Source organism: Lissotriton vulgaris, chromosome 7, assembly GCF_964263255.1.
Source record: "Lissotriton vulgaris chromosome 7, aLisVul1.2, whole genome shotgun sequence".
Classification (NCBI taxonomy): domain Eukaryota; kingdom Metazoa; phylum Chordata; class Amphibia; order Caudata; family Salamandridae; genus Lissotriton; species Lissotriton vulgaris.
This window is the reverse complement of record NC_141695.1, coordinates 1154539929-1154552820: the sequence shown is the minus strand read 5'-3', so window position 1 is coordinate 1154552820 and position 12892 is coordinate 1154539929. Positions and strand designations below refer to the sequence as shown.

The window sequence follows — 12892 nt, the reverse complement described above, 5'->3', positions numbered from 1 at the left end:
ACGGCCCCCCAGTGAATGTATCGATATTTGATTAGAAGCAATAGCCGGAAGAATCCAATCCCTTAGAGGCTCCCTTTTTACTGACTGTGCCGGCTCCACCAAGCGCGAGAACCTGCCGCTTTCACCTTTTTGAGTTCCGGTCCCTGCATTGATTTCAATTCAAAGGTCCATTGCCCACCACATCCCTTGTCCTGATGAAGACCCGCTCCGTAAGGGGAACTGTCCCTACCATCCCAAGGGTCGAAACGTAGACCACATCTACTACGATATCAGCTTCTGTCCATAAGCAGGATTAATTCAGCTATCATAGAAGACTGTTGTTCTTTAATCTTTTCTGACTTGTTAAAGCAGCTCACTGTGGCCCCTGGAGGGGGAGCCACTTGAAACAATTTGTGAATGTATATAGAATGAAATACAATTCTATCTTTTTTGACCAATGAAGTTTTCCTGCACTATTCACTAATATCCTTCACAACATCAGCACTCCCCCACCCCCTTCCCCTTTGCGCGCGTGGGCACAATTGTGTTACAACAATTTAATGACTGTTTTAGATTCAAACTGTATTAACCAACTTTAGGTTGCGGTATGTTGTGAATAAAAACAACTGTACTGCTGAAATTCAATCCTCGCACATTAATTAATTTAAATTTGAACTTTCCATGATTCTAATTTTTCCCAGTCTGGGACCCCTCTGTCTTTAACGCTTAATTACCCAGGTCCCTTTGACTAATTTTGGTTAACCCTTTCATATTTACAAGGACAGGAAAAGACACCCTGCGTGACTTTTCCTGTTCTTGTAAATATAGCCCATTTGCACTCAGCACTTTGCGTGAAAGGGGCGTTCCATGGGTGTTGCAGTGGGTGTTCCCACACAACACCATGGAACCAGACACATTTCCAGATTTACATGAAATCGTACATCTGGAAATGCGTCTGAATGCTACACCTCCCCAGGAGAGGTGTAGGGAGGCGCAATGAGGAGAAATGTATTTATTTCTCCTCGTTTTTTTCCTCTGTCTATGTGTGCTGCATTCTGCAGAACACATAGAAAGAGGAAATCACCTCTGGTGATTGTTTATGTATAGGAAGGTGTCCCTTCTTGCAAGTAAACAATCAGTAAAACAATGATGTTTTGCAAGTTTTATGTGTGCTAATGCAGCACACATCGGAGTTTGAAAAACGCCATTTCTGATTGTTTATGTGTAGGAAGGGAACCCTTCCTGCACATAAACAATCTCTCCACGATGCAGGCACTCTTGTACCATGGTGCAAGGATGCCTGTGCTGGCGCATGGCAGCACTTTGTGTGCCAGGGCAGGGGGAAGCACAGAGATGTTACATATTGTTTTAAATATGTTGCCTCCCTGTGCTTTGAAAGTGATTCACTGCAGCACAGCCAAATGGCTTGCGGCACGCAATGAGTCACTTTACTTGTAAATCTGCCCCTTAATGTACACTCACATGAGTCTCTTTCTGTTTCTTTGCCTCCCAGACAGGCAAACTGAAGCGCTACTATACAGACCTGGAGGCCATGGCAATGGTGACGGCAGCGTTCTGCCATGACATCGACCACCGTGGCACCAATAACCTGTACCAGATGAAGTGAGTATGCCCAGAGAGCTACTGTTGCACGTGCAAAGGCAGATTGGACTGGCACGAAATTGTAAGATGTTCTTAAAGGCCTAATTTGATAGACACGTCTGTATCTTCTGTCCTTGCCTTCCAGTGGTTCTATGAAATCATTCCTGATTCCTTCTTTCATCACTTGTATCTTTGCAGATCAGCACACCCACTCGCCAAACTCCACGGGTCTTCCATCTTAGAAAGACACCACTTGGAATTTAGCAAAACCCTGCTCAAAGATGAGGTAGGAAGATTTGTTTACAAGCTTTAATTCTGCAAATGCTTTGAAGCTTCCTCATTGAAGTTAAGGCCAGTGGGGAGACTGAGACCTAAGACCTGGTTTAAAGTGAACGTACTCAATTTGCATCTCAGTTTGTCACTACACACACACCTTAGATATCATATCTCCTTCCACCATTTACGCTTTTCCACTTGACCGTTTGCTACCAACTTCTTTCAGCAACTTCTACTTTATCAAAAAGCACAGTTTGCTACCAGTCATCAAAATGCCTCATCCCAAACAAGCATTTGTAATGCAATAGGTCTCGTATTAGGAAAGTTTGAGCTATTGGTATTGTAAATGCCAAATCTTTTATTTATCTGTTGGTTTTGAAAATATCGAAATTAATAGCTTTGTCATTTAAAATGCCAATGGTTTTAATTTTCGCAAATGTGACACCTATAGTATTTGTAATGCAATATGTGTTGTATTTACGTGACTTAGATGTATTGATATTACAAATAACAATGGCTTTTAATTTGTTTTAAATAATTAATACTTACATAAAAGTTATTGTAATTTATAATGGCAATAGCTTTAACTTTTGTAAATAATTTTTGTGAGGATTATGTTCAGTGTATTTTATTGTAACGAAAATCGAAGAACAGAAGTGAAATATTAACATCTTTTTGTGACATTTGTAATAAAGCTTGAAACATTGAGAGAACATATTTAAACCAGTTGTTTTTGAATGGTTCCACAGATTGATGCTGTGGTGGCGCTGAGTGATGTTGTGGTGGCGACAAGTGATGCTGTGGCGTTCAGTGATGCTGTGGTAGCGCATAGTGATGTTGTGGTGCCCCTGAGTGATGTTGTGGTGCCCCTGAGTGATTCTGTGGTGCCCCTGAGTGATTCTGTGGTGATGCGATAGAGTGAAGGCGATAGATAGAGTGAGGGCGATAGATAGATAGATAGAGTGAGGGCGATAGATAGAGAGAGGGCGATAGATAGAGTGAGGGTGATAGATAGATAGAGTGAGGGCGACAGATAGATAGAGTGAGGGCGACAGATAGATAGAGTGAGGGCAAAAGATAGATAGATAGATTGATAGAGTGATAGAGTGATGGCGATAGATAGATAGAGTGAGGGCGATAGATAGAGGGAGGGCGATAGATAGAGTGAGGGAGATAGAGTGAGGGCGATAGAGTGAGGGCGATAGAGTGAGGGCGGCAGATGGATAGATTGAGGGCAAAATATAGATAGATAGATAGATAGATAAATAGATAGATAGATAGATAGATAGATAGATAGATAGATAGATAGATAGATAGATAGATAGTTAGATAGATAGATAGATAGATAGATAGATAGATAGATAGATAGATAGATAGATAGAGTGAGGGCGATAGATAGAGTGAGGGCGATAGAGTGAGGGCGATAGATAGAGTGAGGGAGATAGAGTGAGGGCGATAGAGTGAGGGCGATAGAGTGAGGGCGGCAGATGGATAGATTGAGGGCAAAATATAGATAGATAGATAGATAGATAGATAGATAGATAGATAGATAGATAGATAGATAGATAGATAGATAGATAGATAGATAGATAGATAGATAGATAGATAGATAGATAGATAGAGTGAGGGCGATAGATAGAGTGAGGGCGATAGAGTGAGGGCGATAGATAGAGTGAGGGCGACAGATGAATAGAGTGTGGGCAATAGATAGATAGATAGATAGATAGATAGATAGATAGATAGATAGATAGATAGATAGATAGATAGATAGATAGATAGATAGATAAAGTGATAGAGTGGTAGATAGAGTGAGGGCGATAGATAGATAGTGAGGGCGATAGATAGAGTGAGGGCGATAGATAGATAGAGTCAGGGCAATAGATAGAGTCAGGGCGATAGATAGATAGAGTGAGGGCAATAGATAGATAGAGTGAGGCCGATAGATAGAGTGAGGCCGATAAATAGAGTGAGGCCGATAGATAGATAGAGTGAGGCCGATAGATAAAGTGAGGCCGATAGATAAAGTAAGGGTGATAGAAAGATAGAGTGAGGGTGATAGATAGATAAAGTGAGGGCGATAGATAGATAGAGTGAGGGCGATAGATAGAGTGAGGGCGATAGATAGAGTGAGGGCGATAGAGTGAGGGTGATAGATAGAGTGAGGGCGACAGATGGATAGAGTGAGGGCAATAGATAGATAGATAGATAGATAGATAGATAGATAGATAGATAGATAGATAGATAGATAGATAGATAGATAGAGTGATAGAGTGATAGAGTGATAGAGTGATAGATAGAGTGAGGGCGATAGATAGATAGTGAGGGCGATAGATAGAGTGAGGCCGATAAATAGAGTGAGGCCGATAGATAGATAGAGTGAGGCCGATAGATAAAGTGAGGCCGATAGATAAAGTAAGGGTGATAGAAAGATAGAGTGAGGGTGATAGATAGATAAAGTGAGGGCGATAGATAGATAGAGTGAGGGCGATAGATAGAGTGAGGGCGATAGATAGAGTGAGGGCGATAGAGTGAGGGTGATAGATAGAGTGAGGGCGACAGATGGATAGAGTGAGGGCAATAGATAGATAGATAGATAGATAGATAGATAGATAGATAGATAGATAGATAGATAGATAGATAGATAGATAGATAGATAGATAGAGTGATAGAGTGATAGAGTGATAGAGTGATAGATAGAGTGAGGGCGATAGATAGATAGTGAGGGCGATAGATAGAGTGAGGGCGATAGATAGAGTGAGGGCGATAGATAGATAGAGTGAGGGCAATTGATAGATAGAGTCAGGGCGATAGATAGAGTGAGGGCAATAGATAAATAGAGTGAGGCCGATAGATAGATAGAGTGAGGGCGATAGATAGAGTGAGGCCGATAGATAGACAGAGTGAGGCCGATAGATAGAGTGATGCCGATAGATAAAGTGAGGGTGATAGAAAGATAGAGTGAGGGCGATAGAGTGAGGGCGGCAGATGGATAGATTGAGGGCAAAATATAGATAGATAGATAGATAGATAAATAGATAGATAGATAGATAGATAGATAGATAGATAGATAGATAGATAGATAGATAGATAGATAGATAGATAGATAGATAGATAGATAGATAGATAGATAGATAGATAGAGTGAGGGCGATAGATAGAGTGAGGGCGATAGAGTGAGGGCGATAGATAGAGTGAGGGAGATAGAGTGAGGGCGATAGAGTGAGGGCGATAGAGTGAGGGCGGCAGATGGATAGATTGAGGGCAAAATATAGATAGATAGATAGATAGATAGATAGATAGATAGATAGATAGATAGATAGATAGATAGATAGATAGATAGATAGATAGATAGATAGATAGATAGATAGATAGATAGATAGAGTGAGGGCGATAGATAGAGTGAGGGCGATAGAGTGAGGGCGATAGATAGAGTGAGGGCGACAGATGAATAGAGTGTGGGCAATAGATAGATAGATAGATAGATAGATAGATAGATAGATAGATAGATAGATAGATAGATAGATAGATAAAGTGATAGAGTGGTAGATAGAGTGAGGGCGATAGATAGATAGTGAGGGCGATAGATAGAGTGAGGGCGATAGATAGATAGAGTCAGGGCAATAGATAGAGTCAGGGCGATAGATAGATAGAGTGAGGGCAATAGATAGATAGAGTGAGGCCGATAGATAGAGTGAGGCCGATAAATAGAGTGAGGCCGATAGATAGATAGAGTGAGGCCGATAGATAAAGTGAGGCCGATAGATAAAGTAAGGGTGATAGAAAGATAGAGTGAGGGTGATAGATAGATAAAGTGAGGGCGATAGATAGATAGAGTGAGGGCGATAGATAGAGTGAGGGCGATAGATAGAGTGAGGGCGATAGAGTGAGGGTGATAGATAGAGTGAGGGCGACAGATGGATAGAGTGAGGGCAATAGATAGATAGATAGATAGATAGATAGATAGATAGATAGATAGATAGATAGATAGATAGATAGATAGATAGAGTGATAGAGTGATAGAGTGATAGAGTGATAGATAGAGTGAGGGCGATAGATAGATAGTGAGGGCGATAGATAGAGTGAGGGCGATAGATAGAGTGAGGGCGATAGATAGATAGAGTGAGGGCAATTGATAGATAGAGTCAGGGCGATAGATAGAGTGAGGGCAATAGATAAATAGAGTGAGGCCGATAGATAGATAGAGTGAGGGCGATAGATAGAGTGAGGCCGATAGATAGACAGAGTGAGGCCGATAGATAGAGTGATGCCGATAGATAAAGTAAGGGTGATAGAAAGATAGAGTGAGGGTGATAGATAGATAAAGTGAGGGCGATAGATAGATAGAGTGAGGGCGATAGATAGAGTGAGGGCGATAGATAGAGTGAGGGCGATAGAGTGAGGGTGATAGATAGAGTGAGGGCGACAGATGGATAGAGTGAGGGCAATAGATAGATAGATAGATAGATAGATAGATAGATAGATAGATAGATAGATAGATAGATAGAGTGATAGAGTGATAGAGTGATAGAGTGATAGATAGAGTGAGGGCGATAGATAGATAGTGAGGGCGATAGATAGAGTGAGGGCGATAGATAGAGTGAGGGCGATAGATAGATAGAGTGAGGGCAATTGATAGATAGAGTCAGGGCGATAGATAGAGTGAGGGCAATAGATAAATAGAGTGAGGCCGATAGATAGATAGAGTGAGGGCGATAGATAGAGTGAGGCCGATAGATATACAGAGTGAGGCCGATAGATAGAGTGATGCCGATAGATAAAGTGAGGGTGATAGAAAGATAGATTGAGGGTGATAGATAGATAAAGTGAGGGCGATAGATAGATAGAGTGAGGGCGATAGATAGAGTGAGGGCGATAGATAGAGTGAGGGCGATAGATAGAATGAGGCCGATAGATAGAGTGAGGCCGATAGATAGAGTGAGGCCGATAGATAGAGTGAGGCTGATAGACAGAGTGAGGCCGATAGATAGAGTGAGGCCGATAGATTAAGTGAGGGTGATAGATAGATAGAGTGAGGGTGATAGAGAGATAGAGTGAGGGCGATAGATAGATAGAGTGAGGGCAAAAGATAGATGGATAGAGTGAGGGCGATAGATAAATGGATAGAGGGAGGGCGATTGATAGATAGTGAGGGCAATCGATAGCTAGAGTGAGGGCCATAGATAGATAGATGGATAGATGGTTGTGTGTGTGGGGGGGGGGTGTGTGTGCGGGGTTGTGTGTGTGGGTGTGTTTGGGGGTGTGTGGTGGTGTGTGTGTGTGTGTGGGGGGGGTGCATGGTGGTGGGGTGTGGGAGTGGGGGGGTTGTGTGTGTGGGGGGTTGTGTGTGTGTGGGGGGGTTCTGTGTGTGTGGGGGGTTGTGTGTGCCAGGGGGTTGTGTGTGTGGGGGTTGTGTGTGTGTGTAGGGTTGTGTGTGTAGTTGTGTTTGGGGGGGTTGTGTGTGGGGTTGTGTGTGTGTGGGGTTGTGTGTCGGTGGTGGGTTGTGTGTGTGGGTGTGTGTGTGGGGGCATTGGGTGTGTGTGTGGGGTTGTGTGTGTGGTTGAGTGTGGTTGGGTGTGATTGTGTGTGTGGGGGGTTGTGTGTGGGTGTGGGGGGGTTGTGTGTGTGGGTGCATAAGGGGGGGCAGTGTGTGGGGGGTTGTGTGTGTGGGTGTGTGTGGGGGGTTGTGTGTGGGGTTGTGTGCAAGGGGGGTTGTGTGTGTGGGGGTTGTGTGTGTGGGGGATTGTTTGTGTGTGGGGTTGTGTGGGTGTGCGTGTGGGGGGGTTGGGTGTTTGTGGTTGTGTGTGTGTGGGGTCATGTGTATGTGGGAGGGTTGTGTGTGGAAGGGTTGTGTGTGTGGGGTTGTGTGTGTGTGGGGTTGTGTGTGTGTGTGGGGTTGTGTGTGTGGGGGGTTGTGTGTGTGGGGTTGTGTGTGGGAAGTTGTGTGCGTGGGGATTGCGTGGGTGTGGGGGGTTGTGTGTGGGGGTTGTGTGTGTGGGGTTGTGTGTGTGGGGGGTGTGGTAGTGTGTGTGTGGGGGGTTGGTTGTTTGTGCAGGTTGTGTGTGTGGTTGAGTGTGGTTGTGTGTGGTTGAGTGTGGTTGTGTGTGTGCTTGTGGTTTTTTGTGTGTGGTTGTGTGTGTGGGGGGTTGTGTGTGTTTGGGGTTGTATGTGTGTGGGGTTGTATGTGTGTGGGGTTGTGTGTGTGTGAGGTTGTGTGTGTGGGGGTTGTGTGTGGGGGTTGTGTGGGGGGGTTGTGTGTGTGGGGGGTTGTGTGTGTGGGGGGGTTGTGTGTGTGTGGGGGGGCTGTGTGTGTGTGGTTGGTTGTGTGGGTGTAGGGTTGTGTGTCGAGTTGTGTGTGTGGGGGGTTGTGTGTGGGGGGTGTTGTGGGGGTGTGGGGATGTTGTGTGTGGTGTGTGTGGGGGGTTGTGTGTGTGGGTGGCTGTGTGTGTGGGGTTGTGTGTGGAGTTGTGTGGGTAGGGTTGTGTGGGAGGTTGTGTGTGGGAGGTTGTGTGTGGGGGGTTGGGTGTGGGGGGGTTGTGTGTGTGGGGGGTCTGAGTGTGTGTGGGGTGTTGTGTGTGGGGGATTGTGTGTGGGGGGGTTGTGTGTGTGTGTGTGTGTGGGGGGGGGGTTGTATGTGTGGGGGGTGTGTGTGTGGGGGGTTGTGTGGGAGGGGTGGGTACGAACACACAAGTACTCTATAACTAGCACATTGACCCATTGCCAGGGAGCACAGAATGGTAGATGTGCTGTCAGTGGAATCACACTGAAAACAAAGAAAAAAATAAAATGGCAGTTGTGCTCTAGTAGGACTAGTGCACACGTGTTGTCAGTGGAATCACACTGAAAAGAAAGAGAAGGAAAGAGAGACTTGGAGATAAACAAGCAGGAAGCAGAGCCAGACAATGTATTTTATCTGTGTATTATGGAGTGAATGCATGTGGTTCCAGTAATGAGGTTAAGAGACCACCAGAATGAAATGTACTCTTTACAAGCATATGAATTAGATCGTATTTCAAGTTTTGGTTGAAGGGGCTCTGGCATGGTATAAACATCACACAGTTGCTGTAACACATCATGCAGTATAGCCCACAACTTAGGTCTGACGACCAGCAGCTTCATAAGCAGAATACTTCAATAATAGTTACATGAACCCACACATTAAACTTGCCAGAGCATAATAAAAACAGAACTATACTTTAATGTAAATTGTTCTATGCAACTTGCATCCAAGCGACAGCCAAACTTCGAATCTAAAATCACAAACTATCCACTGAAGAGGCATGGATGTCTGAAAAGTCTTGAATAAAGATAAATAAAAAGACCTCCATGACAAGATGTTTCAAACTGCAGCAACACCAGGCAAGGGCATCTGCGCTTTATAAATCCTGATTGATTTGATTGATTAACCGTGGGAGTCTAACTGCCTCCAAAGTCTTCTAAGTAATTTTTTGCACCAGAGTGCTGTGTGCATGGGAAAGTGAACACTTTGGAGGTCGCTGCTAGAAATACCACTGGGAGAAACGTAATAATGGGCTGCACTGTTTCCAATGAGAAGGCAAACAATGTCACGCAAATAGAGAGACAGGCCATCTACCCTTGTGATGGAGGCAGAGAGTGCAGGCAGGCCCCACCAGAGATCACATGCACTCAATAGCTGATTAAGCAACGTGTGTATGCGAACTCCCCTGAGCCAATGCAAGAAAGGGCTGTTTGGGGGGACCGCCGTGAAGCCGGACAGGCCAGTTAAAAGTACCGAATGTGACGAGGATGAACAAAGCATGGATTTTTTAAACAAATTGCTGCGTGATTTATAAAACGTCACTCTAGTACAGCCTGTTGCTGGATGCAAGGTTGGAAATGGATACTCAATAGCAAACAGTTTTGGCAACGATAAGCCAGGGCTGTTAGTGACTGCGGGGAGTGAGACACAGAAAGAACAAGGGGTTGGCAGTCTGGAGAGAGGCACAGAGATAGAGACCCTTACATGTAGAAAGTAAAAGCGAAAATAAATTGTTAAAGGCAGACAGAGAACCAAATGCAGGGTTGAAACAGGGAGAAAGGCAGGTGAAAAGGTTGTGGGCGATTAAACAAAAGAGGAGATTAGAAAAGAAAAGAAAGTGGGAAAATTCTGGGGGTAGAGTGGGCAGAGAAACATAGGTGTAGGAGAAAGAGAAAAGAAAATAGCAGAGGTGAGGCTGGTGACTTGGATATACATAGAAAGAGAACGAAAGACAGGAGGGAAGAAAGTGGAAGAAAGAAATGAGGGTTGACAGCAGAAAACCACAAAAGTGAAGCTAGTGGGAGAGAAAAGGAGATAAGCAGAGAGGTGAGAAAGGCTCAATAGACAGGACAAGCGGCAGGGGGGGCGGGAGGCGGGGAGTGGATCCCTTTGAAGTAGCTCATGGCCTCGCGGCCGTGATAAGGGAAAGCAATTAGGGGGGAGGTGGGAGGGAGGCTGATGGCTTTGATGTGTGAAGCAGGCAGGCGGCTCGGGAAGCAAATGGAGAGCGCGTGCACGGACACACATGCACTCGGCAAAATCCGCCTGGTTTTAGCTTTCTGGTTTGACGGTAATAGGTCTCTCTACGAGACCTAAAAACGACCCAGTGTCTCTGTGCCCTCAATCACGCCTCCCTTCTACCTACTGACATTTGGCGTATATTCTTTAGTTTATGTCACCTTCTCCCAACCTTGATCCACACCAGATTGTGAACTAGAATTAGTGTCGAAGAGACCTCCAATTGATACTGGAATTGGCTTCTGCTCACATACCCACTGCAAACTTTACTTTGCCTTGATCCAGTGTGGCAAATTCATTTGGCCAATGAGCCAATGCCACCAGCAGATAAAATAGACAGAGCTGTCCCTGCTGTCCCATTCAACCACCCAGCATGTATAATAGATGCAGCTGTCGCCATGGTTGTCAGTGACCACATCCGAACGTGGATGAAAAACTCCCTACTTGAGCATACCCAACCAGTAGATAAACAGGTGCTTCTGTCTCTATTATTGAATGTGACACCGCCACCTGCACATATAATTGATGCACCTGCCTCTGTTTTGTCATGTGACCCTTACCACCACATAAAATATAAAATGGCTGAAACCAAGGCAGCTTGTGCTTGCAAGCTTCATCAGAGCTTCAAAATAGGGAGCTGTTCCATTAGGTCAGGTGATTCCCCCCACCCCTAACAGAAAAATTGGGTGAGGTTGTCCATGCGGCTAACAGGAAACAACATGTGCACATATATTTGGTGGCACAGCCCATGATGGTGGATATGACGGCAACCTGTAGGTAAAATCTGTGAATCTGTCCCTATTAGTGTGCATACGCCTCACCAAATATAAAGTGATTGAAGTCATTCAAGTTGGTGCATGTGATCCTCCAGCCAATGGGGTGTAAATGTTGTGAATATGTCTGACAGAGCATTTGGGAAGAACTAGATGGTAGAGAAGAAGACCTTTGACCAATGACTGTCTCTGTGGAAACAAGTTCCCAATGAGACGTATTGGCTTTTGAGCTGCTCTGAAGCTCAGAGGTGTTTGAGCAGCTCTGAAACGTTATTTTATTGTAGAGTGAAACATCTGAACTACCTGGATTATACAGCGCTTGAACACGCTGTAATTATTATGACATGTAAAAGATTTTGGGCTGTATTTTCTTATCACCGGCACAGTGAGCACTTATTTAATATATTTATTTGTTTGCAAATGAAATTCCCCTTGATCCTTGCCCAGCTATCGATAAAAAAGTAAAACCACAGCAGAAGGTAACTACGATCCCTGGAATCATAGGGAAGCACTACCGCCATTCTCCGCCCCTTTTAAATGGGATCAGCGGTGACAGTGGAGAGTACCACAAGTACCCCATCCTTTCTGAACCTGTTGCTCTTCTCAGCTCCTCTTTGTAGACAGCAGCATGCACAGAAAGATGCAACATCAGGATCCTATATTGGGTGACTCATTCCCATTGAATCCCAGTGCTGATCAGTAGCATAGCGCAAAATGATGGGGCCCTCCTGCAGAATGTGAAAAGGGACCTCTGAGCAGTGCTTAATTTGTGGAAACAATAAGTTCTGGGGCCCTTGTCAGGAGGTCACTGCAGTTTACACCACCCATTGCCCCATCAGTACTGCCAATGAGAGTACATACACAATTACTAACTATTACACTCCTTAAAGTGTGGCAATTCAGACTATTCCATCCCCACAAGTTATAAGAATCCCTTGGGTGCAGGTATTAGTCATTTTTAAGTTATATTAAAATGAGAAACAAATGTTGTTTTGCTTATCTCTAAATTAAATAAACAGCGACACCATGTGACAGACCATCCTAAGGGCCGGTGGAGACAATTAAGTGCCAGTGCCGAGTACCAGAAACCACAGGCTCAAATTAAGTACTGCCCCTGAGTTTCCCATATCTCACAAATATATATTGGCCTTGAGCAGAATGGGTCCATAAGAAGGATTAGGGGCCCCTGAAGGCTTTGGGTCCCCCTGCACCACAGAGCTGCAGGGGCATGTGTTACTCCCCTGACTCTGATGTCCACACACTTCCTTTTTCTCTGAGATAACACAGGTGGGTAAGTGGGGTGTTGTTTTGAGGACTGGGGTTTGCATTCCTCTGAATTGGCTTCAGTTGGAGGTCTCCACTGCTGAAGGGGTTTGCCATCAGATTTTTCTCTGCTTGTTCTACTCTACAGAGCATTAACATCTACCAAAACCTCAACCGACGGCAGTACGAGCACGCCATCCACATGATGGACATCGCCATCATCGCCACAGACTTGGCCCTCTATTTCAAGTAAGTCCATGTTTGAAGTGCAATGTGGGATAGTTGTTTATTCTACAGTAGGTAAGATTGCAACTTTTAAAAAGTTCAATGTGAAGGAATATCTTCCCAACTCACTTATCACCAGAACACTGCAAATGATAACCTTTTAATGGCAGATGTCATTTTAAGATGAGTAAATATCCGTGATTTCCTTAATGGAAGTCTCGTAAAACGAGAGCTTGTGTTGCACTGATTGCAGTTACAAG

The 12892-nt window shown here is 44.6% G+C and overlaps 1 protein-coding gene across 1 annotated transcript in view; it reads left to right on the top strand.

Moving 5' to 3' along the window:
* Positions 1-12892, top strand: part of PDE6A (phosphodiesterase 6A) — a 300863-nt gene that overhangs the window by 224898 nt on the left and 63073 nt on the right. The window contains exons 14-16 of the mRNA XM_086928871.1: positions 1493-1602; positions 1780-1867; positions 12556-12656. Of these exons, the coding sequence (XP_086784997.1) occupies positions 1493-1602; positions 1780-1867; positions 12556-12656 (299 nt within the window). The remainder of the gene's footprint in view (positions 1-1492; positions 1603-1779; positions 1868-12555; positions 12657-12892) is intronic.